Source organism: Trachurus trachurus (genome assembly GCF_905171665.1).
Source record: "Trachurus trachurus genome assembly, chromosome: 8".
NCBI classification, from domain to species: domain Eukaryota; kingdom Metazoa; phylum Chordata; class Actinopteri; order Carangiformes; family Carangidae; genus Trachurus; species Trachurus trachurus.
The window spans coordinates 22,808,730-22,836,297 of record NC_139905.1 but is presented as its reverse complement, the minus strand read 5'-3'; the positions used below and the strand labels follow the sequence as shown (position 1 = coordinate 22,836,297).

At 43.7% G+C, this 27,568-nt stretch overlaps 2 protein-coding genes across 3 annotated transcripts; one reads left to right on the top strand and one right to left on the bottom strand.

Moving 5' to 3' along the window:
- Positions 1-2,145: 2,145 nt before the first annotated feature.
- On the top strand, positions 2,146-18,110 carry LOC310989521 (myosin-16-like; the record flags this gene model as incomplete). The annotated part of the gene is made up of 43 exons (XM_083976612.1): positions 2,146-2,355; positions 2,446-2,589; positions 3,108-3,264; positions 3,785-3,812; positions 3,951-4,047; positions 4,209-4,301; positions 4,415-4,478; positions 4,646-4,744; positions 5,412-5,515; positions 5,748-5,886; positions 6,145-6,246; positions 6,338-6,504; positions 6,598-6,768; positions 6,875-7,051; positions 7,193-7,378; positions 7,734-7,821; positions 8,027-8,144; positions 8,377-8,497; positions 8,762-8,898; positions 8,993-9,074; positions 9,172-9,345; positions 10,098-10,178; positions 10,441-10,587; positions 10,769-10,873; positions 10,969-11,055; positions 11,153-11,298; positions 11,414-11,504; positions 11,692-11,748; positions 11,844-11,930; positions 12,030-12,275; positions 12,602-12,719; positions 12,829-12,956; positions 13,116-13,312; positions 13,485-13,617; positions 14,313-14,529; positions 14,631-14,767; positions 14,923-15,026; positions 15,421-15,613; positions 15,702-15,905; positions 16,009-16,134; positions 16,886-17,056; positions 17,145-17,345; positions 17,913-18,110. 43 exons carry the CDS (start codon positions 2,146-2,148, stop codon positions 18,108-18,110), a joined length of 5,832 nt encoding a protein of 1,943 aa, XP_083832738.1.
- A 2,439-nt stretch (positions 18,111-20,549) lies between these two features.
- On the bottom strand, positions 20,550-27,407 carry wipi2 (WD repeat domain, phosphoinositide interacting 2). Of its 2 annotated transcripts, none has more exons than XM_083977490.1 (12): positions 27,169-27,407; positions 26,299-26,381; positions 25,494-25,663; positions 25,230-25,326; positions 24,780-24,877; positions 24,364-24,456; positions 24,167-24,237; positions 23,948-24,061; positions 23,645-23,809; positions 23,353-23,460; positions 22,216-22,313; positions 20,550-22,120 (listed from the first exon to the last, which is right to left on the bottom strand). In XM_083977490.1, the coding sequence occupies exons 1-12, from the start codon at positions 27,240-27,242 to the stop codon at positions 22,008-22,010; spliced, it is 1,284 nt and encodes a 427-aa protein (XP_083833616.1). In that variant the 5' UTR covers positions 27,243-27,407; the 3' UTR covers positions 20,550-22,007. The 2 variants fall into 2 exon arrangements, with proteins under 2 accessions (XP_083833616.1, XP_083833617.1); XM_083977491.1 differs by having other exon boundaries at positions 23,954-24,061.
- Between the last annotated feature and the right edge of the window lie 161 nt (positions 27,408-27,568).

Sequence of the window (27,568 nt, the reverse complement as noted above, 5' to 3'; positions counted from 1 at the left end):
CTCTGTGTTTGTGTGTATGTGAGCACAACTACGACAAAAACGTGTGTGTGTGTGTGTGTGCCCTTGTCTATGTGGTGTATGTAAGTAGTATGTGTGTGTGTGTGTGTGTGTGTGTGTGTGTCACTCAAAGAGCCCCTGAGACCAGCTGAGTGTGTTCACAGCTACTTAAATAATTCCAGTCATAGACTAACTTGGTTATAGGCTGCCTCTGGGAACACACACACGCATGCACACGCACGCACACACAGTTAATGAAGTCATTATTATTTGTGCAGAACAGTTGGGAAATCCCATTGGGTTGTGAAATAAGGGTCCCCCCCCCCTCCTCATGCTAATATTTAGATAAAAGAAGAAAACAGAGAAGACGGGAAACGGAGAAGTTTCATTAGGCTGAGAGAGGGGGAAGAAGAGAGGACAAAGAGGACATAGATTTCACATACAGTGAACGTGTGCCATTTGCTCTCAAAATCTGTGTAATGCCAGAAAATGTGTGTTTGTGTGTGTGATTAGTGTCAGTCTGTGTCTCAGTGCCCCCTCTGGGGAACAGAGGCAACAGCTGCTTCAGTTCTGAGGAATCTTCTCTCTGGATAATATCATGACAAAGTTGAGTAGTTGAGAGAGCTGTATTCACATACAGTGTTGAGTTATTTTATTTGAATATCTTTAGATGATGCTATTTTGAAACTGTCACTTCATTTCAAAGAGAAAAACTATATTTTGCTCCACTATAATTATTTCCCCATCATCGTCACTAATTATTTATAGATTCAAATTGACATCAATGGCAATCTAATAAAGTACAATAAGTTGAAGCTTATATGGCATTTTCCAAATGTATAGGCTTGTGAGCCAGTACACAAATCTATAAGCATCTCTCAAATATTTATTTTTGAGATGAGCTCTTTATGCGATACGGACCTCTGTCTTGGTAAATACAGTCCTTTACTGGTGAAATATTCATAACACACTTTAACGTTTCTCCACCGTGAACAGCTTTCAATGCAACAGACACTGATATGTCAGTATTAATAGTCTACATTACATAATAATAATATGGTAGTAATATACAGTAATCTATGACAGTGGTCATTTCTTTTGCATAACAACTACTTTTATTTTTGTATTAAGTCCATTCACTAATAATGAAGGAATATTATGAATAAAATTTGTTTTGTTTTTTACATTGTTGTACTTAAAGGATGTGACTGTGTTTTTCCTAGCCCTGCAGCAGCGGCTTTGAGAAAAGTAAAGACTCTGTGACAGTGCCTCAGCAGTCTTTGGTGGAGACAAGAATTGTCTCCTCATCAATGCATATGAGTGCATGTGTGAGTTCATTCACTTCATCTAAACCTGACTCAGCCTTCTCACAGATGGACTTTAACCAAATTCAGCTCTGTCTCATGAGCCTGTTGATGTTTCTGCCCTGTCCTGTTCAGTCCACAAGAGGCTATGTAAAGATAAAAGATTTTGTGAGTATAAAACATATTGATTTATTCACAATAATAAACTGGGTCTGGGCAGCCTGTAGAGCAATATTATGAAATTACTCTAAGAATGCAAAAAAATATATATAAACGAGGAGACAAATTGCCCACTCTGCTTCTGTGTCATACTTTTAATTTAAGATGCCTTAGTCATCCCAAATCCCATCAGGCGCACGAAGAGAGAGCAATTGATGTTTTAGAGCAGCGGCACTGTGGGATGAAAATTAAGGTGTGGAAGAGCGGAGGGACGGAGAAGATAGCTGGGGTGAGGAAAGGAGATGGTTTCAGCCTGAGTGATGGCTTTCCAGGGAAACCCTAAATGGAAAGAGGTAGATTGAAGAATTCCCAGATCCTGCGCTGCCAGGCAGATCGGAGGGATGAGACCTCAGGGTGATGGCTGGTTTTAGAGTTGTGACCATATCAGGAAGGAGAAGGTCTGATATAAAAGACCATGGCCTGGACACACACACCCATTCTCCTCCTCTCCCTCCTGCGTTGGTGAGTATCACCACTGTCCGTCCTCTCACTTGATTTAACAACTTTATTCACACTTTCTGTCTCTTTCTTTTTCAGCCTGTCTCTCTGCAGCAGCTGGTTGGTAAGTGAGTTGGTCAGTTGGTGTGTGTTGGTGGCAGCAGCAGCAGCAGCAGCAACAGCAGCCATGCCGGGTGGATATAAAGGGGAGTGTGGGGACGATGTGGACCCCATGCCGTTCCTGGTTCCCTCAGAGAAGGAGCGGCTGGATGCTATGAATAAACCATACGACATCAAGCGCTCCTGCTGGGTCAAAGATGAGAAGGAGGCTTTTGTTGCTGGGGAGATCCAGTCTGAAGATGGGGACAAAGTCACCATCAAAACCACCAAGAACACAGTAAGACAAAGACTGAACCTGTGCATTTAAGCATAATTTGATTAGATATGATTAGAATAGTGACTGATTGAATATTTTATTTCTGATCAGACTGTGACTGTGAAGAAGGACGATGTCCAGCAGATGAACCCTCCGAAGTTCTACCAGGCCAGCGACATGGCCAACCTCACGTTCCTCAACGAGGCCAGCGTTATGGAAAACCTGCGCAGCCGTTACGTCAGCATGAGGATCTATGTAAGCCTGTTACCGACCACAGGTGTAGAATTTAGATTTATCAGGTTGATATTATATAGCACTCACTGACATGAAAAAATAATACAACCAATAATGTAATGTGTCTCTGGAGAAACTTTCATTAGCGTTATTTCAACTCAAGACATTCTTGCATTATGGGACATGTAGGTTTCAGTGTTTTTTTGAGCTTTACCCAACCTGTGGATGGACAGCTCTACAGCGTTTTCCCAACTCTATTGAAATGAAATACTAAAGTAAGGGATGGATCACCCTTTTAAAATGCATGCTGGGTTGAGGCAAACATCTGGGCAGACTTAAATGAATTGTGATCAATCACTAAAAATGTTTGCTCAGAACTGGACTTTTCCCTTAAAATGCACCAGACATTTCTCTATAGAATAAACAGGGAGGGCAGGAAACATAAAGGGAAAAAACTTGATGTGTGGCCACTTTACTGCAAGTGCATTGACTACATTACTCTGCTGCTACCCTCAAGCCCTTTTATTTCTCTCTTCTAGACCTACTCAGGCCTCTTCTGTGTGACGATCAACCCGTACAAATGGTTGCCCATCTACGGCGCTAAAGTGGCCCAGATATACAAGGGGAAGAAACGCAACGAAGTTCCTCCTCACCTCTTCTCCATCTCTGACAACGCTTACCACGACATGCTGATGGGTGAGGAGAGGGCGATGGGCGGAGTAAAATATCAGATGTGGGGGAAAAAATGACACAGGGAGAGAGACAGAGAGACGCTTTTTGGAGAGTAAAGGGAAGGAAGAAATTTTAATCATCAATCAAAAGGTCATTGATGGGTGAGGGGAGGGGGGTGAAGCTGGCAAACAAGGGAGGTAAGCATGCAAATGGTATGTAGTAATTTGGGATATGCCCCCATGAGATGAGTTGCTAGAAAGTCATTACACGGTTATAAGTGGAAAGAGGGAGCGGGGCAGTTGTTGGAGGTGTGTAATCACTGTGGCGTGCAGTGATTTGTTGAGGGAGTAGAGGAATACTTTGCAGCCATTATGTGGCATCAGGGGAGAGCTGACAGCTGTCTGTGTTGTTGGTACTGCTGACAGGGAGCGTCAGCAGCCCTCTGATCTGCTCAGAGGGAAATCAGCAGTAATTATGTTCGCCTCACTCACACCCTCTCTGTTTCTCCCCTCTCACGTCTTCTTCGTGTCTCCTGACGTCGCAGAGCATGAGAACCAGTCTATGCTGATCACGTAAGGGCATCAGATGTTTTTTTGTTTGTTTTTTTGGTTTCTAAGCTAGAGCCCTCCCCCCAAATGTTGATGTATAGCCCACCATGTGGTCTTCATGTCTCAATATTATTTAAATCCTTATTGGCGTCTTTCCTCCAGTGGAGAATCTGGTGCTGGCAAGACTGAGAACACTAAGAAGGTCATCCAGTACTTTGCCAATGTTGGAGCCTCTGGGTGCAAAGTCTCAGACTCTAAGGCAAGTGTGTGTTTGTGCGGAGCCATGCATTCATATGTTGCTTTTGTTGTCTGGCATAAATCATGTAAACTCTCCTCTCCTCTCCTCTCCTCTCCTCTCCTCTCCTCTCCTCTCCTCTCCTCTCCTCTCCTCTCCTCTCCTCTCCTCTCCTCTCCTCTCAGGGGTCTCTGGAGGACCAGATCATTCAGGCTAACCCAGTGCTGGAGGCATTTGGGAATGCCAAGACCATCAGGAACAACAACTCCTCACGCTTCGTAAGGACGATATGTGATCATGTTAAACATCATTAGAAGACACAAAAAAAATGTTCAAACATATGAACACAACATCATCAAATTAATGGTGATTCATGTATCTGCATTTTAAGGGAAAATTCATTCGCATCCACTTTGGGCCGACAGCTAAGCTGGCTGGTGCTGATATTGAGAGCTGTGAGTACATTTATTTTGCAAACGCTTAGCTTATATGTGCTATATTTCATGAACTATAGATGTTATTCTGTAGAAAAATAGAAAAATAGCAGTAATGCGAAAATAATTACAGTAAGACAAGAGGATCCTCATAATGTGTGTCTCTGGTGTTTTCTTTTTTGCTTCAGATCTGCTGGAGAAATCAAGAGTGATTTCCCAGCAGGCCGCAGAGAGAGGATACCACATCTTCTACCAGCTCCTCTCTGGAAAGAAGCCGGAGCTGATGGGTGAGAGACATGAAGCTGCACTGTCACTGGTTAATACTGAAACACTGTTAAGTTGAGTTAATGTAAACATGAATAACAAAGTAGAGTTCTTTTTCACTGCTCATTGTTTTAACATTGGCTTTATGAAATTGCTTAGAGTTGAAGAGCTTCCCCTCTCTTTCTAACACCAGGGATAGTCTCACACATCTGCATGTGTCAAAGGTAATAAATTGTTAAAAGATGTTGTATAATAGATCAAAAAGACACACATGGCTGTTCCAAAATGTGACTGAACACAGCAGTGCTGTTAAACATAGCACAGTCTGGTGAAATCCAGAGAAGCAATGTTCCCTAGTTGTAAGATATTGAAAACATATATATAAATTGTGTCAGCTGCAACACCAAGCGTTGTGACTTAGAGATTTATTTTTAGATTTTTGATAGAATTTGATAGTTAGCTAAAAGTTTAGGTAGGTGTCAGAAGTAAAAGAGAGAGCTAATTTAAACTCACCTAAATAATGAATATATATATATCGTGCAGAGGAAGTAATGTACGGTAATTAAGTCCAATAATGGCCAGTTTAAAATGACCTCAAATAAAGAAGGAAAAAAAAAAGATTTTATGGTGCCGTTGATTAAATGTTAATCAACCTAATTGAATCATTATGTTAAATGCTTTGTTTTGCAGGGGCTCTGCTTCTGAACCCAGACCCCAAACAGTATGTGTGGGTTTGTCAGGGAGTCACAGTGGTGGACAACATGGACGATGGAGAGGAGCTGCTGCTCACTGATGTGGGTCAACTCTTGTTCTCTCTCATGTTTGGATTCACAGCCTCTCTGAGTTTTTCATGCAGAGCTTTGATGTTCAAGTTGTAATAAAAAACTGAAGCTCTTACAATTAGAAATCTTGTCATATAAATTCATCAGCCTGCTGATGGTGCTGTTGTGTCTCTTTGTGTTAGGTTGGTGTGCATAACCAGTTATCTCTTCTTTTTTCTCTCTCTCTATGCTTGTGTGTACACAGGAAGCCTTTGATGTCCTGGGCTTCACTCCTGAGGAGAAGATGAGTGTGTACAAGCTGACCGGAGGCATAATGCACTTTGGCAACATGAAGTTCAAACAGAAACCCAGAGAGGAACAAGCTGATGTGGATTCCACTGAGGGTATAAAAAGCCCACCTCTCTCTTTTTCTACACCAAGCTACCCTTTTTTCTTTTTCTGTCCTTCTGGCCCAGTTCTCTATCTTGTTACATTTGATATTTGTCTTTCATTCTTGTGTCCCAGCTCATATTTTCTGACTCCATATTGTTTCTTCCTTCCATTAATCTCAGTCCTATTTTCTGTGCCCCACTTTGTGTTGAAAGACATTGTTCAAATAATCTTATTAAATCCTTGTCCACTCTCTTATTCCTTTTCTAAAGTGGCCGACAAAGTCGCTCACCTCATCGGCATCAACTCTGGGGAGCTGCAGAAGGGCGTAACACGTCCCAGGGTCAAGGTTGGCAATGAGTTTGTGACCAAAGGTATTTCAAGGATGTTATTTAGATGATTCAAGACATGAGTGTTCAACAAGTGGGAACAATGCATTTACCGGTACCCAATATTTCAACTCAGGTCAGAACCAGGACCAGTGTGTCTACTCCATCGGTGCTTTGGCAAAAGCCATCTACGACAGGATGTTCAAGTGGATGGTGACCCGCATCAATAAGACCCTGGACACCAAGATGCAGCGGCAGTACTTCATAGGAGTGCTGGACATCGCTGGGTTTGAGATCTTTGAGGTGAGAATGATGCAGATGGACTGGGTGCTGGATTGTATTTCATACATCTCATGATAAAAACCTTTTCATCATTTGCCCTTTTTTAATCTCCAGTTGAACAGCTTTGAACAACTGTGCATCAACTTCACCAATGAGAAGCTGCAGCAGTTCTTCAACCACCACATGTTTGTGCTGGAGCAAGAAGAGTACAAGAAGGAGGGCATCGACTGGGTCTTCATTGACTTTGGCCTGGACCTGCAGGCCTGTATCGACCTGCTGGAAAGGGTAGGGCGCTCACAAATACACTGTGAACATAAAGAACATGGATATAGAGTATATTTTATGCTGCATAGACTGTATCTCATTATTTGTCTCTTTACCTCCTCTCCAGCCCATGGGGATTTTCTCAATCCTGGAGGAACAGTGTGTGTTTCCAAAGGCGACAGATGCGACCTTCAAAGCAGCTCTGTATGACAACCACCAGGGCAAGTCGTCCAACTTCCTCAAGCCAAAAGGGGGGAAGAAAGGAGTCGAGGCCCACTTTGAACTGGTGCACTATGCTGGCACTGTGAGTACTCCGTTGTTGTTGTCAGATCATTTAATGTAATGGCAGATGTTAGGGGCTGGTAGGTCACAGCTGATATTGTTGACAAAGTCACGATGAACATGAATTACATGGCATCAGTCAAGCTGTTTGTACTTTTCACAGGTGGGTTACAACATTTCTGGTTGGCTGGAGAAGAACAAAGACCCTCTGAATGAGACGGTCGTGGGACTCTTCCAGAAGTCCTCCATGCAGCTGCTGGCTCTGCTCTTCAAAGAGGAGGAGGCCGCTGCAGGAACCAAGAAGCAGAAGAAAGGCTCGTCCTTCCAGACCGTCTCCAACTTCTACAGGGTAACTCACACTGGATCGCTTATGTGTGCACAGATTGATTGATTGCTCTTTGTTTCGAACATTAAAAAAAAGAGAAAAAGAAAAGACATATTAAATAAATAACACGTGTTATAGTGTCCCAAAAAACAAGACCAATATTCAAATCCATAAACAATATATGCTCAAAAAGGAGCAAGGAAGCGGAGCTTTTCAGTTCCCACCCCTTATTCACTTCTCCATCATTCCATATTCAAAGCAAAAAAAATCTGACAAAATCACTATTGCACTCAAACATACATTTAAAACCAAATGCTTCAGTGGATCTCACAATAAGCTCACAAATTCACAGAGTCCGTTAACTATTCGTTCTCAACAGGAACAACTGAATAAGCTGATGAGCACCCTGCGAAGCACTGCTCCTCACTTTGTCCGCTGCATCGTGCCCAATGAGTTCAAGAAGTCAGGTCAGTGTGTGAAGAGTGTGTGTGTGTGCTGTTTAAATTATGGTTTCATGGCACAAACACAGTGTATTTCAAACAGAGAAATATGTTTAACTATGTAGATGTATTCTATTTGAGACCTTGATGAAATATTTACTATCAGCTGGAAATGTTTGGCCTTGACAATAACCCCCTGCCCCCCCCCCTCTCTCTGTCTCATTCTCTATAGCTGTGACAGATAACCATCTGATCCTGCACCAGTTGGCCTGTAATGGTGTCCTAGAGGGCATCCGCATCTGCAGGAAAGGATTCCCCAACAGACTACAGTACCCAGAATTCAAACAGAGGTGTGATCCCCATCAGTTTTGTATTAATCCCCCTTATTCAGGTGTCCATCTCCATTTTGTCTAGTGCATCTCTTTAGTTTCATTCTGTGCAGTAACTCTGTTGTATATTCAGTTTCCTATCTGACGGCTGAACTGTGTGTATTTATGGCCTTTTCGTGGCCCTGTGTGATTCTCCCCAACAAACATGACTTTTTAAGAAATTCTATGACTTCATTTATGGAATGTCTCCTAGGTACTACATCCTCAACCCCAACGTCATCCCCAAGGGATTCGTTGACAACAAGAAGGCCTCTGAGCTCATCCTGAGTTCTATTGGTCTGGATAATATGGAATACCGCATTGGCCACACCAAGGTACGGCCCCAGTTGTAATGAGTCACATTTACACAAATGAACGCACTAATACTGGCAGTGATACCCAGGGTTGGAAAGTAACTAATTACATTTAATCCGATGCGTCTACATACCAGTTTTAGGTATTTTCCACAGTGAAATTGAAGTACTTTGCAAACAGAGTATGAGTTATACAGTATGTCAGTATGTTACATCTCTATATATACAACAAACTACATTTTCTGTTCCACCCTCTCTCACCTGTCTGTGTTTCCTCCTCTCCAGGTGTTTTTCCGTGCAGGGGTCCTGGCCAAGCTGGAGGACATGAGAGACGAGCGTCTGGCCAAGATCATAACTATGCTGCAGGCTCAACTCAGAGGAACTCTAATGAGGATCGAGTTTAAGAAGATGGTGGACAGACGGTCAGTGTGTCTGTGTGTGTGTCTGTGTGTGCGCACAGCAGGTTTTTCCTTTAATGGTGAGCACTAACAGGGTTTCTGTGCTTATGTGATGCAGAATCGCACTGATGGCCATCCAACGCAACGTGAGGAAATTCCTCCAGTTACGTTTCTGGGGCTGGTGGAAACTCTACACTAAGGTAAAATGCTGAGTTTTCTCCTGTTGACAAATTATAAACTATCTTCATTACCACCTTCATCATCATCATCATATTTTCTGCCTTGCGGCTCCCCTAGGTGAAGCCCCTGCTGATGGTTGCCCGTCAGGAGGAGATCTTCAAGGCCCAGGAGGATGAGCTGAGGGCGGCGGTGGAGAAAGTCAAGGAGCTGGAGGGCAAGATCAAAGATCTTGAGGGGAAGATGTTCACTCTGTCTCAGGAGAAGAGCGACCTGGCCCTGGCGCTGGCTGCAGTAAGTGCACATGTGCAGACAGCTGAGTTTCCAGAGGCCTCACAGATTCAGAGCATTGTACAGAGTGTGTCCCTTGAAATTGTTTTTGGGGTGCGGAGTTGATGTGCACATATGACAAATTAACTATTCACAAGCCAGAATATTCCCTGCTAAATAATTATTAACACACTACAAACTCAATATACTGTGGTATCTCTCTGGCAGTACCAAACTTATAAGGATATCTGTGTAGTTACAAACTGAAGAATAGTTAAAAAGGGGTGGGAAATTAAAAAAGTTTTGTACTTCTTCCCACTCCTTTTTCGAACGATGTGCGGTGTTTTGGTATGTCTTGGCTCTATTTTTATTTTTATTTTTCTTTATTTTTCTTTCTTTTGTATGTACAAATAGTTACATTTTTTTTATACATGTTAGAAAATAAAAATTCATTCAAACTGCACTTTGCATTTATGTCAGTTTTTAAATTGATTTTAACTTTTATTCCTGTTGTGCCAGTGCAATTTTATGAAACTTTTATTTTATTTTTTTAGTCTGTTATTATTATGACTTAGCAGTGAAGCAACTACGACAATCATGTCACGGATGTCAATGTTCTGTCCTGTTTAAACACTGTTGTCTTTATGTGTATATTTTATCCCATGCTTGCAGTCTTGTTGCACTAGCCTGTGCCCAAGACGAATTGACCTGTTGGGACAATAAAGTTTATTTGATTTGATTTGATATACACACCTTATCTCCTCGTGTCCCCGCAGGAGCAGGACACGCTGGGTGATGCCGAGGAGCGCTGCACCCAGCTGATGCACCAAAAGGTCCATCTGGAGGAGTCAGTGCAGGTAATTTACCTTTAACAGTGAATAACAGTCAGTCACCTCTAGGCAGGTGGTGAGGATGCAGTGATACAGCAACAAACAAACACAGAGCGCCAGTGCAACACAACTGACATTAATTTCAAGGAATGTTACCGACACATGGGGAGATTAACACTTCACTGATTTCAGGTGACTACTGACAATATTAAATGAATGATCTGTGTTGTATGGATTCGGGACACAAAATGAGAAAAATAGAGGTGAATAACTTAGAGTGTGAATTCAGGACCTGCGTGAGCGCCTGGAGGAGGAAGAGGGAAACACGGCGTCCCTGCACGGCCAGAGGAGGCAGCTGGAGGGGGAACTGAATGAGCTGAAGAGAGACCTGGAGTCTCTGGAGTCCACGCTGGCCAAGACAGAGAAAGAGAAACAGGTAAAGAGGAGGAAGATGAGTCTGAGGAGAGAGGAAGTAAAAGTATAGCAGCTGTGCAGGTATATGTATATATATGTTTTCTTTTTATTTTGGTGCCTATTTCTAGTCAGTGTGTAGATCTGGAGCCATCTGGGCATTATATAGAGTTTACCACTGAATTCTTGTTCAATGGTGCATTTAGGGTCTGGACTTCAGGGTGCGAACTCTGACAGGCGACCTGAGCCAGAGGGACGACAGCATCGTCAAGCTGCAGAAGGAGAAGAGAGCTCTGGAGGAACTGCAACAGGTAGACAAACACACACATGCACATCAAGTCATATTTCTTATTATGTAAATGTAGGTATAGTTTAATAGTGACGATTTATTTTAAAATGTATTCAGAAAACTGTGGAGGATCTCCAAACAGAGGAAGACAAAGTCAACCATCTGACCAAGACAAACAGCAAGCTCAACACCCAAGTGAATGAGGTATGAAACTCTTCACCTTCATAGGAACACCTACAGAGTGTCTTCTGCACCCGCCACTGAATATACTCAGCATTCGTGTGTGTGTGTGTGTGTGTAGCTGGAGGACAGCTGGGAGCAGGAGAAGAGGATCAGGGCGGAGGTGGAGAAAGCGAGGAGGAAGGCGGAGGGAGACCTGAAGATGACCATCGAGAACCTGAATGAGATGGAGAACGCAAAGCTGGACCTGGAGGAGGTCATTAAGAAGTGAGAAAGAAAAGCCACGCAAGCACACATGCATGTATGCACACACACACACACACACACACACAGACACACACAGTGGTTCCTGATCCTCTCCTCTCTGTATTTGTTCTTCTAGGAGAGATTTTGAGATCAACAACATGAACTCGAAGCTGGAGGATGAACAAGCTCTCAGCTCCGTGCTCGGCCGTAAGCTCAAAGAGCATCAGGTTTGTGCTTTAGACACACAACGGCCCATGTTTCTTTTATTCCATTACTGTAAACCCTGGAGATGTAGTCCCTGACAATATTACAAATAAATAAATGTGTGTTTATTCTTCCAGCACCATTATGAAACAATGAAATAATGTTTATGTTGTTTATTCTCAAGCACTTGTTCATCCGGTTGTCCTTCAGGGCCGCATCGAGGAGCTGGAGGAGGAGCTGGAAGCTGAGCGAGCCATGAGAGCCAAGGTTGGTACATCATATCTTCAACAGCTTCAGCCATAGCGTCATATGACATGTTGCAGTTGAAGATTCAAGTTGATTCTCCCCCGGTTCGCCGACAGGTTGAGAAGCAGAGGGCCGAGCTGTCACGTGACCTGGAGGATCTCAGCGATAGGCTGGAAGAGGCGGGAGGGGCCACCGTCGCTCAGGTGAGTGTTTTCTCTGACAGCTGTCAATCAACCAGAGGGCAGCCTGCTCTCCCTGCGTATAACATCCACCACCTGCTCCGTGCTCCGATCTCACTTCAGATCGAGCAGAACAGGAAGCGGGAGACGGACCTGCTGAAGCTGAGGCGGGAGCTGGAGGAGGCGGCGCTCCAATCAGAGGCCACGGCGGCGGCGCTGAGGAAGAAGCACTCGGACGCGATGGCAGAGCTGGGCGAGCAGCTGGAGAACCTGACCAGGCTGAAGGTCAAACTGGAGAAGGACAAACTGAGCATGAAGGCTGAGATCGAAGACCTCAACGTCACCATGGAGGCCACCCAGAGAGCAAAGGTGCAATTCTTTTGGTTTTGTTTTTTTTTCTTTTTTTTGTAGTTTATCTTGAGGTAATGTGGGAGCTTTTTTTTTTTTTTGATTATTCTGTTATATGTATTTAAGTGATATTATGTATGGGTTGGTATATTTGTGTTTAAATTCTGTATGTTGTTATTATTTTGAGTCTGATGTAGAGGATCTATATCCTGTATCAGATGCTTTTTCATTAAATTAAATTCATTTGAAGAACTTGTGCGATTAACCCCAATAACAAAACATATCACACAAAAATATAAACTCCTCCTCAATTCTGGTTTTGCTTTTGGGTGTTTTTACACTTGCAGATGAACTCGGACGCTCATGCCCACAAACTGGAGGACAACCTGGCAGAGGCCAACGCTCGCCTGGCGGAGATGGAGCGAACTCAGACTGAGCTGAGCACAGCCAAGATCCATCTGACGGGTGAGTGCACACACACACACACACACACACAAACGCATGCACACTTCTGTAGAGTTTATCTGCAGAGTTGGGTCTTCTATCCTTTTTTTGTTTTGTTTTGCGTGTGCAGCGGAAAATAATGATCTGAGCCGGGAAGTGGAGGATGTGCAGAGTAAGTTGACCCAGGTGACCAGGCTGAAGGCCTCGCTCACCTCGCAGATCGATGAGCTCAAGAGACAGGTGGATGAGGAGAGCAAGGTATTATAAAAACACACACACACGTGTCTAGGTTTAAGCTTAGTATTATATTTTCTTCACATTTTCTCAATTGAGAGTTGCTCAGTCTTTCTCTGACCTTTCTGTGACTTTAAAACTCGCCAATAAAACCAACGATATGCCCTCTCTCCCTCTCTGCAGGGCCGTAACACAGCGGTGGTGGCCCTGGCCAACGCCCGTCATGACCTCGCCCTCCTGAAGGAGCAGCTGGAGGAGGAGTCGGAAGGCCGCGGGGAGCTGCAGCGCCTCGTGTCCAAGCTCAACGCTGACGTGACCTCCTGGAGGACCAAGTATGAGACCGACGCCATCCACCGCACCGAGGAGCTGGAGGAGACCAAGTAGGTTAAATAGAAAAAAACAATAAAAACTCACTGTAAATCAGAGGCAAAGTTGTATTATGTTTTTTTTTTTCTAACTGTTTATTAAGTGAAATCACACAAAAAAAAGTGTTGATACTTTTTCATTTAATCGCACGGATGCCTCGTCCTCTTTCCTCCCACTCTCCTCCAGGCGCAAACTGGCCGTGCGTCTCCAGGAGGCCGAGGAGGCGGCGGAGGCGGCTCAGGCCAGAGCTGCCAGTTTGGAGAAGATCAAGCAGAGGCTGCAGGGAGAAGTGGAGGACCTCACCATAGACCTGGAGAAGGTACGACCAAACACACACACCGGAAAAATGAATGTCTATATGTCTAATTCGTGTCATCAGAGTTGTTCATGCTAAAAGTATAATCTTTCATAGTTCTCTACGTGACGTCTATCTACCTATTTTTCACTGATAACTTAATTAATCACTTGAATGTAAAAATAAATGACCATCATGTTAATATATGTGTTTTTGCTATTGACCAACTGTATCCTGAAACCAGAAACTGTATTTTGACTCAATATAACAACAGTTATTAGTTTCCCAGTATTGCCCATGTAGTGTCACCTCTCAGCTCGTGTCTGTGGTTTTTTTTCCTAATGATATCAAAGTGTCAAAATCAAAAGGTAAGTCAGGTCAGTCAAAACACTGTATTGTGGGGCACCGTGTGGAGCAGTGGGTTTAGCACTGCGCCCCATATGCAGAGGCTACAGTCCTCTCTCTGCCTCCCCATTTCCTGTCTCTCTCAACTGTACTGTGCTATCAAATAAAGGCAAAAATATACTGAAAAGAAGAAAAAAAACACGGTAGACCTACCATGGAAATGTACAGTCTACATGTATGAAACAGTGTCTATATCAGTAAAAAAAGAAAAAAAAGATCAATTAAAAATGTAAAACCAATGAATTAACTTGAAACTAGCAGTAAAAGTACATCTTTTAGTGTGAGAACGATTTTGTCTCTGTTTGTGTGACCAGTCCAACGCGGCTGCAGCAGCTCTGGATAAGAAGCAGCGAGTTTTCGATAAGCTGGCGGCCGAGTGGAGCCAGAAGAACGAGGAGCTGCAACTGGAGCTGGACAACAGCCAGAGGGAGAGTCGCTCCTACATGACGGAGCTCTACAAGCTGAGGACGGCCTACGAGGAGAGCCAGGATCAGATAGAAATCGTCCGCAAGGATAACAAAACCCTCTCAGGTCAGGTGTCTTCTAACCGCCGTGTGTTCAACAACAGATCATACAGAGAAATAAAAACCTGAATACAAATGTGTTCTAACGTGTGTCCCGTGTCCTCACAGAGGAGATCAAGGAGTTGGTGGACCAGCTTGGCGAAGGAGGCCGCAGCGTCCACGAGCTGCAGAAGGCCAAGAAGAAACTGGAGGTGGAGAAGGAGGAGCTGCATCTGGCTCTGGAGGAGGCCGAAGCTTCACTAGAGGTGCAGAGTGCTCTCATTGACAGGAAAAACAGCAGATAGTAAAAACTGAATGATGGAAAAATGAGGACACATGGATTTTATAATGATGGGGCAAACAAGGAACATTTGTGTGGATTCATGAGACCAGCTGTCAATGTGTCAATGTGTGTGTCCAGGTGGAGGAAGGCAAGCTGGTGCGTGTGCAGCTGGAGCTGGCTCAAGTCAAGGCCGACATCGACCGCAGAATCCACGAGAAGGAGGAGGAGTTTGAAGTCACCAGGTTAGTTTAGTTTAGTTTAGTTTATTTATTTATTTCATTCATTTATCGAGCATAAAAAATAAAAAATAAAATAAAACTCATAGAAATAATAACAATACTGAAACTCTTGAATGAAAGGGGGCAGAAAGAAGCGAACTTATATTGTCTACCCCTTGTTACAAAGAATTAATTCACAAATTAGATAATATACAGATTTAGTGTAACATGCACATACACACACACACACAAACATGAACACACCACCTCCAAGAGATTTGTTGCAGATTTATTTATTTTTATTTATTTTAAGTTAATCACTTATTTATTACCACTGCACTATTATCCACATAAAGGAGGTTTGTACCTGTTGCACATGAGCTTATCTTTGTAACCGTGACACTTCATCTATCTACAGGAAGAACCATGCGCGTACAGTGGAGTCGCTGCAGGCCAGTCTGGAGGCAGAGGCCAAAGGTCGCGCCGAGGCTCTGAGGATGAAGAAGAAGATGGAAGGAGATCTGAACGAGATGGAGATCCAGCTGGAGCATGCTAACAGGAACAACGCCGAGCTGGTCAAAACCCTCAAGAAGCTGCAGCAGCAGATCAAAGTAGGAGTTTTATTTAATCATTAAAAATATTGAACACTTAAGAGGAATACCAAAGCAATAACCCTTGTGTTGTGCGCCTCCCCTCCAGGATCTGCAGGTGCAGATGGACGAGGACGCCCGTCAGCACGAGGAGCTGAGGGAGAAGTACAGCCTCCAGGAGCGCCGCCTGTGTCTCATGCAGGGGGAGATGGAGGAGCTGAGAGGAGGCCTGGAGGCGTCCGAGAGGGCCCGCAAACTCATAGAGCAGGAGCTGGTGGACATCACGGAGCGGTTCAGTGAAATCAACATGCATGTAAGTGGCTGCAGTCGTTGGTTTTTATGGTTTTACATTACCAACATACTGCATTTTTAATTCTCTCCCCCCCCCCCGCTGCTTCTGTTTCCTCTCACACCAGAACCAAAGTCTGACCATCCTGAAGAGGAAGCTGGAGGCCGACCTCACCCGAGTGTCCAGTGAGAACGAGGAGCTGATCTCAGAGTTTCGTGCTGCTGACGAGAGAGCGAAGAAGGCTGTGATTGATGTGAGCAACAATACACATTAAAAAAGACAAGTTTTAACATTAAGCAAACATTAACATGTCATGACAAAAGCACCAATTTACAAAATATTAATTGCATGACTTGGTACTTTCTTTTAAATTTTATGTTTTTTCTCAGTACAAGCATGTTGTCTATTGCACCTTTGTATGGCATAAGTTAATCACAGATAAGGGAATTCAGCTATGAAATTTGGTTAAGAATTAGACGTAATGAAAGTAACAAATACATAATAGACACTGAAAATACATAATCAACTTGTTAATGGGAGAGAAAAGACAGAAATAAAACAGAAGAAATTAGATCATTAAATTAATAATTTAAAAAATATATAAAAAATAATGAAAAGGGAAAAAATGGGAGTAGGTGGCGGTGGTGGGCGGTGTTATGGTTGTCATTGTATTAGTAATTTCATTATAGGGCTCCATCTTTTAACAGAAATGTTCTTTTGTAACCTCAGAGAATAGGTTATATACTCCATTATATGGATATCCCAATTCCTTTGGATCCACAGGTGATATATAGGTGGTTCAGCCCTTAACCAGTTGATCATAATACATTTTAAAGCTGCGGTTAATGAGATTTACAATAAATAATTTGCAGCTCTGCGCTCTATGCCTTCAGGTTTTAGTCCGAGTGAGACAATTCGAGGGTCTTGAGGGATGTGACTAGTAGTTTGATCTGCTGTTGGTGAGACATTGAGATCAAAAGGAAACTCATTCTTATGTGATTCAGGCAACGAAACTGTGTGAGGAGCTTCGGCAGGAGCAGGACCGGAGCTCCCACCTGGAGAAGGTCAAGAAGAACCACGAGCAGAACATCAGAGACCTGATGCTGAAGCTGGAGGAGGCCGAGCAGCAGGCGCTGAAGGCCGGAAAACGCACCATCCAGAAACTGGAAACCAAGGTGAGCAGTCAGTTGGTGGTGAATCCAGTCAACAACATCTCAGACGGGCCCGTCGTCCACATGTTGTATCATTTCTCCATCCTGTTAGATCAAGGAGTTGGAGAATGAGCTGGACCAGGAGCAGAAGCGCCACGTGGAGACGGTGAAAAGCCTCCGCAAGGGAGAGCGTCGACTCAAGGAGCTGGTCTTCCAGACGGAGGAGGACCATAAGACCAACCAGCGCATGCAAGAGCTGGTGGAGAAACTGCAGAACAAGCTCAAGTGCTACAAACGCCAGATAGAGGACGCTGTGAGTGGATTTAAGACTCTAATCTCACTGCTGCTTTAACAGGTTCTCACTGTTACAAATACACAGTCAGATGACAGTTTCTGGTGGTGTTTAAAACTAAGACTAACGCTAAACTCCAAGTCATTAAAATCAGCAATTGTTGGCTAAATAAGTGACACACCTCAGGACAATATGGCAGCTTAACTCTACCATAGTAAATAGAAAAAACACAAACTTGAAGAACTTGACATCTTTGTTGGATTTGATGTGATTATTAGCTTTCTGGCAGAGTTAGATAGGATACCGCCCGACGTGTGTGTGTGTGGTTAAAAACGGCCATAAAGTGAATCAAAAGAAATGTCTGAGTCTGACAACTCCTTAAAGTAGTGATGCTTTTAATTACTTGGTTCATGAATCCCATTAGAGCCGTGCATATTCAAAATGATGTCAATCAAAAAAGGAGGACACTGTAAATTCCTCAAAAGCAGACAGCAGATATTTGTCCTGGCTCGCCCTCATACACAAAGTGTGTGTGTGTGTGTGTTTGTGTGTGTTCGTGTAACACTAACCCAAACTTCTCCGCTGCAGGAGGAGCAGGCCAACAGCAGCCTGTCTAAGTACAGGAAGACGGTCCACGAGCTGGACGATGCTGAGGAGCGCGCGGAAATGGCAGAGATGTCCCTGAATAAATTGAGGACCAGGAACAGAGCCTCGACCACGAAGGGCTTCACCTCGGTGGAGATCGTCCAGGTCACCAAACCCTCCAGCGGAGGACAGGACGGGTAGAGGGGGAGCAGTCACACACACACACATTGCTAGCAGGTGGGCATATACTGTATAGAGGCATGCAAAAGTTTGGGCACTCCTGGTCAAAATTTTTATTAATGTGAACAGTAAAGCAAGTGGAAGATGAAATTATCTAATTCACTTGACATTTTTAAACAATATAATTTTTTTTCAATTTTCATCTTTTACATTTTCAAAATAACAGAAAATGAAAAAGACCCGCAGCAAAGGTTTGGCCACCCTGCATAGTTAGTACCTAGTAGCCCCCCCGTTGGAAACTATCACAGCATGTAAATAGGAAACAGCGCTTGTCTGATACCTTGGTCAGAGTTATCTGAGAGCTCAAGGTTTTCCGTCCTTTGCAGGCTGCTGCTTTGTTTCCTCTTTTCACTCTAAAATTGTAGAAAACTAAAATAATACACTGATATTGCTTAAAATATTGCAAAAGAGTGTTTCATGTTTAATTTTATGCCTTTTGGAGATCATTTAATCCTCCACTTGCTTAACTGTTCACATTAACAGAAATTTTGACCTTTTGCATGCCACTGTACACACACAAAGAGAAGATTTTCTGAGCATGTTTTTTTTCCTTTTACACTTTGTGTATCATCTTTGTTAATTTTCTCCCACAGAGTGACACACACTCATTCAGCCCTCCAGAGGATGCTTCACTGAAGACGTATGAGACCAGGCGTGGGAAGAAGTCTTAAAAAGAAAGTCTTACACATCTCCTTAGAAAGTCTTAAGTAATTAAACAAGTCTTTAACATCACCAATAGTCTTAATCAGTGTAGTCATAGGACTGGTCACATTGACTGCTCTAGTCCATTTTAGCCTGCACGCTATGTTTCACTGTTAGTTGGCCTTCAGTGTGTTGTATGTTATGTCTCTTGTCTACGAGTGTAGATCTGAATGTGTTTAGTACGGAGCTGTCGGGTGGAGGGTTGGTTGCGTCTGTCCTGTGAGGTTGTGTGTGTTTGTTTCATTTCTGTACAGTGAGGCAATATGTATTGATCCCCTGCTGATTCTGTGTCTCCAGTCTTTATTTTTTATGTTAAGTTTAGTTTAACAGAGAGAGACAGAATATCAACAAAACATCCATAAATAATATCATCATATAAAGGTTATAAATTCATTTATATTTGATCAAGTGAAATAAGGGCAAAGATCAGCAGGGGATCAAATACTTTTTGTCCCCACTGTATGTGTGTGTGTCTCTGCGCCTTGCGTCGTCTCAGTTGGTGTCTTCAGGCTGGAGGGAGGAGTGGGTGAAGCTGTGTTCTCACGTCAACGATAGAGAGCCCACCTGTGTGTGTGTCGCTCCTGCTCGTGTGTTGAACATGTGTGTGTGTGTGTGTAGCGTGTATTGACCTGCAGCAAAGTCTTAATAAAAACGACAAGCAAGTGACAGTGTCCCTTCACTACTGTGTAAACAGATCGGTGGCTTCTTCACAGGAAGGGCTCATGCTCTGCTGAGCGCGCGCGCACACACACACACACACACACACACACGATGGATGTGAGGTATTTAAACTGCATAACAGCTGTGGGTCGCTGGTTCCTCTTTACTCTCTGAAGCTTTTTTGAGCTTTTCAAGACATTGTTTAGGTTTCATAAATCCAGTTTTCTTGCTGCCTATAACCAGACAGCAGATAGAAAAGGTCAGCAACTATCTGCTGGAAATATTAGTAATGTTTACTAATGTTAAACAGGGCCGTTGCTAGGAATTCTGGGCCCCCTGAAAGAATACCAAAACTTTTCCACTTTTTTTCTTAGACTACGTATTATCATTTTCTATTTAGCCTACTTTGTTTTGATGCTAATGCAGCATTACTATGAGTATTAGTCAGGGTCTTATGAAGAATAATTCAGTCATACAAAGTTTAGACTACTGGGGTTTTTTGTGGGCCCTACTGGGCGCTGGGCCCCTAGAATTATCATCACCTTTCTCCCCTATACAACGGTCCTGATGTTAAATGAAAGGATGATGTCAGTGTTTTGTAGCCATGAAAGTCTTGAAGCTGGTTGAAGATTGGGTCAAAATGTGGCAGCCACTTTAAGCACTTACCATGTCAGTTTACAATGAGCTTGTGTGGTGCATACTAATGTAGAGATGTGCTCTTAAGTAAATCATCACATTACCACAAAGTAATTGCCTGAAGCCTTGGTGGCCCCCGAGGGTCAGAGGCAGTTTACTGTTTACACTGTGTGAAGAATAAGGAGTCACCGATTCACATTCTGATATTTGGACATTGTGCTGAAATAGATATCTTAAGGTAGTATGGTGAAATTTAATGAACATTTTCATACATGATTATAACAACACACGTGTTTCAAGCTACAGAAGCTGTAGTGCAGTTCGATACTATCATGATACCAAACTTCCCCTAGTGCTTTTCTGAATGCCGCAGTGTAACAAGAACAAAAGGCACCTAATCTCATACATCAACATGGAATTTATTTTCATTTTAGTTTCAGATGAATGTTTCACATTTTGTACAAAATCATTAGAAAATGCCTGACACTCCAAAACCCCCACGGCTAGTCCTTCGTTTAGTGGCTTCAGACACCAAAAAGATTATTCGGGAATCATGCAGCATCCTGGACCAGTTGATGCGGCTCAGCCTGAGCTCCCAATTAATCAAACGATAATCCACAGTTAAACTCGACGGCCCAACACTCGCTATCCCAGAGTCTGGAAGTCATAACCTGACAGTATGGTACAACGATATCTTGCCACATCTAGTTATGTACAGAGTAGATACAGCGGGGATGAAGAGGAAAAGAGGAGACTGTCAGTGAAGACTGGTCACTGACAGCGTCCCGCCTCTTTCTCCGCCGATCTGCTGCTTGACTCTAAAAATGATCGTCACCACCCGAATGTCTGTGATGTATGGACACAGTAGCACATCAACACCACCATGCATGTTTTCATACGCATGACACATCATTGGTTACGATTGGTTATGTAGATTTAAAAAAGATAATTACTATCAGAGTTTAAAATCAACCAATGACTGCAGGCCTGAGGAGCGGGGAGGGGGTTGGGGTGGGGTAGGGTAGGGCGGTAAGGGTCCACCGAGCCTCTGTTTGGATGAGGTAAAAGTGAGCGCGGACGAGTGGAGGCTAATTACTCACTGTTTAGCTAATGTACATGCCCAGCAAACGCACATAAAAATGAGGTCTCGACGTGAGCACGCAAACACACACACACACTCCTAATCACCAGTCACCTCTGCCTCGTGCCAAAAGCTTCCAAATCGAAGGGGTAAAAACCCCAACTGATGCCGCAGTCTTCACAGGACAGTGTGTGACCGCATGTGAGAGAGGAGGCGGTTAGAAAAAGATGGTACACACCCTCGATTAAGATCCAACAAATGAAAATAAGATTTTATTAAGCCAATGCAAAGAGATCCCTCTCTCAGACAGAAGAAACCATGACTCTGGGGCAGAGAGGCACTTACACAATCACTTTCATTTTACACAGTGCTTGCGTCTGTGTGTGTGTGTGTCTTAAGGAGACACAGCTACATTTCTTTTTTGTCTTTTTTTCCCTCCCCCCCCTCGATCAAATGTCCAATACACACACACACAGATGCTCATTTTCACATTGGAGCATGTTTTTAGCGGTTGGCACGTGTACATGCAAAGCTTCAGTCAGGCCCGCGCAGGCCAAACTGAGGGAAAAGGAAGCGGAGGAGGGAAGGAGGGAAGAAACAGACAGACATGGATGTGAACAGACGAACGCACAGACTGACTGACAGACAGGCTCTTGAACGCTTTGAGTGTTTAGAAACACACGCCCCGGTCTTTGATCCTGCCCCTGCCCCCCTTGTGTCACATGTTCATAGCAGCACCAGAGAAGCCCTCTGATTGGTGGATGCAGCCGTTCGCACAGTCAGTCAGTTTCAAGGATGAGTGGCGGTTGCTCGTTCTCCTCCTCTAAGCGCAAGTCATTCAGGTCGTCTTCCAGACCCGTCCCTCCCACGGCGCCCTGCTCTTCGCAGTAACCTTGGGAACGAGGAGTCAAAAGGTCAAATACTTAAGGCCGACCTCAGGACAGCTTGCATTCTTCCTTCACGGCAGCACTGGTGTGACTGACTTACCTTTAGTGACTGCAGCACTGTAGGTCTGGGCCACAAGTGGGCGGTCATGTGACCCCTGCTCAAGGATCTCACTGGGCGCCTCAGTGCTGCCGTCTAACCTGGGATCAGTAACAAGCACAGATTGAGTAAAATAAACTCTGTAGAACTGTTCCTCAGCATTTGTCTAAAGCTACGTCCACACTACGACATCCTCGTTTTAAAACTCTCCGTCACAAATGATGTCTGTCCTCCAGACCACCTGAAAAGATTCATAACTGAGAAACTAAAGGAAAAGCAGTCACACAGCTCTTCATCCATTTTTAAATATTAGCTGTATGGACAGACAGCATGAAAGGTTGGAAAAATGATCACAACCCAAATTAATATTTAAAACCACAACTCAGAAATTTAACTATTTTCTAAAAAAAATATGTAAAGCCTTTTCAATACTTCTTCTGAAGAAGAAGCCCTTAAGGAAAGGTGAATCATCCATTTTAAAATTAGAGTAAATTATGTAAAAACACACATATAGCAAAGATATTCACTCAGTGTGATACAAACTGATATTTCAGTTGGTTTCAGGAGAAAACAACTCTGGACCAGGAAGATAAAATAAAACAAAGCAGCTCTTGATTGAGTATCTAAAGGAATAATCTGTGCAATCCAATACCATAAACCACCTACAGTCAGTCAGTCAAATACACTGACAATGTGTACACATGAAGCAGATTGTCTACTCTGCAGTTGTGGTGGATTGGTTGAAAAAAAAAAAAAACACTTTGGATGAGGTGCAAAAAAGCAGCTGCAGTGTTAAGATGCTGAATTTAATTGAACAACAGCTGCTGGCAAAGACAACAAGCTCAAATACTGTCATTTCATAATCTATGTTGCTCTAGTAGCTGAGGCTGTGGGCATCTTCTTTATAGTTTGCAAAGTTTTCTGTTTTTACCAGTCCAGACTGCGATGCAGTCTCAGACTTTTCAAATTAAAAAGGGGCCAGCAGTGTTTCCAAAACGCTCTGCTCTTAACTCTGGGGTAGTGTGGATGGCAGGTGAAAGCTTAGCAAGCGATGTGTTTTAAAATGAAACCGCAGAAGTGTGAACACAGCATCATTTACACTCTATTAACTCTGTGTGTATTTGTGTATGTGTGTGTTACCTGTGCTGCTTCATAAGTGTGCATTCTCCTCCCTCTTGTGGATCCAGGTTGTAGAGATACAGGTAACCATCAGCTGCTGCAACCAGTAACCTGGGGATCTTCTGAATCCTGATTTGAAAAAAGAAAAGCAAAGGTTTGAATCTTAAACCAAAAAAAGAAAGAAATGGAATCAAACCTAATTTAAAACAATCACAACTACCACGCTGAGCAAAATGTTTTTCATCTTAACAGATGATTTAAAACCAAGTCTATGAAACTCTATAAATGCACTCTTCTGCAGACCAGCACTCACACAGCTAAGGCGCAGATGTTCTTATGTCCGCAGAAGGGCAGACGCACGGTGGCGAACGCTCGCCCCTGCGTGAACATCTCCGTGACCTGGGAAGGCAGGTAGGTGGTGGATGCCATCAGGACCTTGCCCAGATACCCTCCCCATGTGGTGGGCTCCTCTGCAGGCCTACAGACACACACACACACACACACACACACAGAATGTGAGAAGCCCGCGTGTCTCTGTTTAACATGAACATAATTAGGTAACAAGATCCAGTCGAGTTTCCTCAGGAGTCTTTTAGCAAACAGGAAAAGTACGTACACATACTTCTCCTTCTGTGTTTCTAATTTGAAGATGTGGACCGTCTCTGTGTTGCTGGAGGCCGACAGGTACAGGCCTTCCATACTGAACGCCAGTGAACAAATGCTCACGCACCTGAGAGATGACGCACAAAGAGCACAGGGCAGGAGAGGAACATAAACATTCAGTACATGTAGTTTTGGAAAAACCACAACTGTAACGCGCCAGTCATCTATCTACCTCTTCACTCCTCGCCGAAACTCAAAGAGCTTCTGTCCCTCTGGGATTGAGAAGACACGAATGACTGTGCCCTGGGAGGAAGTGAAAGAGAGGATGACAACACTTGAGAATGAAGCAACAACAAGGATCAGCCTTTATTCACACATGAATAAGCCCCATAAATAACAGACCAGTGCCCCGTGCAGTTACTGTCCTACCTTCTCTGAGGCTGTAGCCAGTTTGGTTCCACTGGCATCGAAAGCCAGAGCCGCTAACGGGCTGTCGTGGGCTGGAATCATATTAGCCGCTCGCTGGAAAAACAAATACCCAGCCTGGTTAGAGATGTGCTTCTTCAGAAAAAAATAAATTAACAAAAGAACCGTCTCACAGAATGAAGAGAGGCAGTCTGAATGAACAAGATCTGGCTTTGGCTCTCCTCCAACGTGAAATTCAATAGTTGCTATAATGAGCAGCAGAAACTATTCCTCAGCTACGCAGACAAGTGTTTGTGTGCCAGGGCAAAACAAACTGCTGTATAATAAGATAAGAGCCAAGACAGGATAAATTGTTAAATTATTAAACCTCAGAGCTGTGCTAAAGGCAAGAGGCCTTCGCTGTGCTTGTGTTCACCTACCAGGTTGACCGTGTCAAACACTTGAACCTCTCCTATTGTGGCGCTGCCTGGATACGCCAGGTAGCAGTTATCATTGCTGATGGAAAGGGCACACAGTCCTGCACAAATGTGTACACAAACAGAAACTAATGAACAAAGACAGATAAAACACATTGGTCTGAACTAGAATAGCTGAAACTATAATCATGAATATTGTGAGACTGTTGTAACCATAAGATTTACAATAGTTCTGGCAGTATTTGTTTTCTTTTTTCTGTATACATGTTATCTGGCAACCTTCTGAGAAGCAGCAGCCAGAGCAGAGATAATGGTGATATAACAATACAACTGACTAGAAATAGACTGAGGGAAATGGAAGAAACCAAAAACCTTGATTTTCCTGTGAGCACATTCATTGCACAAGGTAAAACTTTCTATGTTGAGATATTAATAGTCGTAGTGCAGACTCACCTGAAGGGTTGGGCGGAGTCTCTCTGATAGTGTGCAGCACTTTCATGTCTCGGATGTTGTGTATGTACAGCGACTCCTCCAGACACACGATCAGCCTCTGTAGAGGAGCCGCAAAAAAAACATTGATGAAGTTACAGCGGTCAAAGACAAACACTGCTAAAGTTAAGACGTGCCGGCGCAGTGACATTCGCTCAACACGAACAAGTGCTTTGATGAAGATGTGACTGCAGTGAGACAGACGGGTGCTTCTGTGCCTCGTCCTACCTGTCTGTTGAGCTTGACAGCCAGGATGGTGTTGGAATAAGAGTAGTTGCAGATCTCAGTTCCCTTCTTGAAGTGACAGACTTTGAGCTTTCTGGGGGCTTTCAGGCTGACGATGGCCACCAGGCTGCTGGAGAACAGACGCTCCACAATACACACATCCTCCGTGTCCGCTGCGCATACACACACACACACAGACAAATAATCACTTAGCACCTCTTATCTTTTTTTAACTGCCTCTCTGTAATCCTTGTGGTATCTTCTTTTTTTTTTACATTTAAGGGAGTGAGGCAGTGAAAATGAAAATGAAATGAAATCACATGATCACACGCTGATTGTGTGAGTTTCGTTGTACCTAAACAGAAAAGCAAAGGCTTTACCACATGATCTATTTTTAGTGAATTAGTCATGGAACACTTGGGTTAATTTAAACAATTTATTTGCCAAAATGACTCAGTGTCTGAATGTCCTCTGATGACACGACTTGTGCCTGCTACAACTACTCAAATGTAACAGGACTGTCATAAAGTATATTATAAGGATGGAGCAGGGAACATACTGCAGTGTCCACCCGCTAATGAGGAGGAAGCTTGATATTAAAGAAAAGTGGAAATGTGCTGACAAACTTGATTAATATTTAAAGTACAAAAGCAATCCTCTAATGGTGCAGTGATTGAGTTCAGTCTAGACAGCATTAAATGCAAAAACTCAGAAAAGAAGATGACTCAGCAATACTATTACATTATAGTAGCACAATTATTGTAGAGCAACGTACACATTGGACAAAAAAATAGTAGATAATACTTACTACATTCATATATCTGCTCCAGTTTGTCCACTGAGGACAGGGAGAAAAACTTGTATCCTGACTTGGTGCCAACAGCTAAGGACCTATTTACATAAAAGAAACGGACAGCAGCAGCATTGGTTAGGCATTGCATCAGCGAGATATCACGTACCCACACACACAAACACTGAATACTGATATGCTCGTCGTGTGTCATTATTACAGTGGCCTTTCAAACTAGATCCTGGCATGTTTAATATCAGTGTTGACGACTGGAGATGTTTTGTAACCCCGGGGCCTCTGTGGTCCACAGGAGTAAAGTTACTCTCTGTGCCTTACTGAAGACGTGTCTACACGTGTTTCCTAACTCTGTCAAAACAGAAAACAGTGTCACGGTTTGAGAAAGTCACAGCTTTATCAAACATGTCTCCTGCTGTAGCTCTTATCCTGACAAATATCTGCCCGGGTCACAACGTTTCCGTCCAAACCGGACAAAATGACTTTGACTCCAGCCCAGTCCCGCTGTAATTAATATATTAGCCATGAGAGATTTCACCTCTGCCACCCGAGAAGTTACATGACACCTAACCTACATGTGTATTGTGGCTAAAGTTAGCCTCGGACCACACAACATCATGTTAGCTCCAAAGCTAGGCTAATGACGGCTGGAATAAAAACATATCCGGTCGTTTCCTTCAGCTAGCTGACACCAACGAGCCTCGGTGGACATTTCTAACATGAGAAACCACCTCCAGGATTTTCCCCACGTCGATCCGTGACAGCCCCGTGAGACGCCCGGACAAGTCCTCAGTGAGCTAGCTGCCGTCAGCTAGCCTGACAGCACAGGCCGTCGGACCCCCAGCCTCTCTCCCCGGCCCAGCCTTAACGTACGTGTTGTCCTGGTTGAAGTTGGCGAAGAGGAGCTGGCTGCCGCCGGCGTCCCCGCTTTGACTGGCCAGGTTCATGGGCTCGGCACCGTCGACATATATAAAGCTCCGGGAGAAATAGCAGCAGTCGGGCTGGATTATCGCTGTGGTGAGGGCCAGGCGTCTGGAGCTTCACGGAGCCATCTCTCTCCTGCTTCGGCCCTGCTGTAGTGATTGTTGTTGTTTTTCATAGAGGCTGTTGCTCCTCCCGACTGCGCATGCGCCCAGCACGCAGCGTGAAGCGGCCTTAAAGGGCCAGTACAGTTTTCTTTATATACGTGCGCAGGACAAACTCACTCAAATGTAATTAAATGTAAATGGGAGTGGTGTTTCTGTTTCTGAGCATAGCTTCTACCAGGGAGAGG

What these genes read in the sequence shown, in the direction of transcription:
- wipi2 (XM_083977490.1), bottom strand. Translation starts at nt 27,242, where the DNA reads ATGAACCTGGCCAGTCAAAGCGGGGACGCCGGCGGCAGCCAGCTCCTC. An exon ending in GGAGCAGATATATGAATGTA is followed by an intron (nt 25,664 to 26,298) that starts GTAAGTATTATC and finishes GTGTATGCGCAG; the next exon opens with CGGACACGGAGGATGTGTGT. An exon ending in TGGCTACAGCCTCAGAGAAG is followed by an intron (nt 24,238 to 24,363) that starts GTAGGACAGTAA and finishes ACTTCCTCCCAG; the next exon opens with GGCACAGTCATTCGTGTCTT.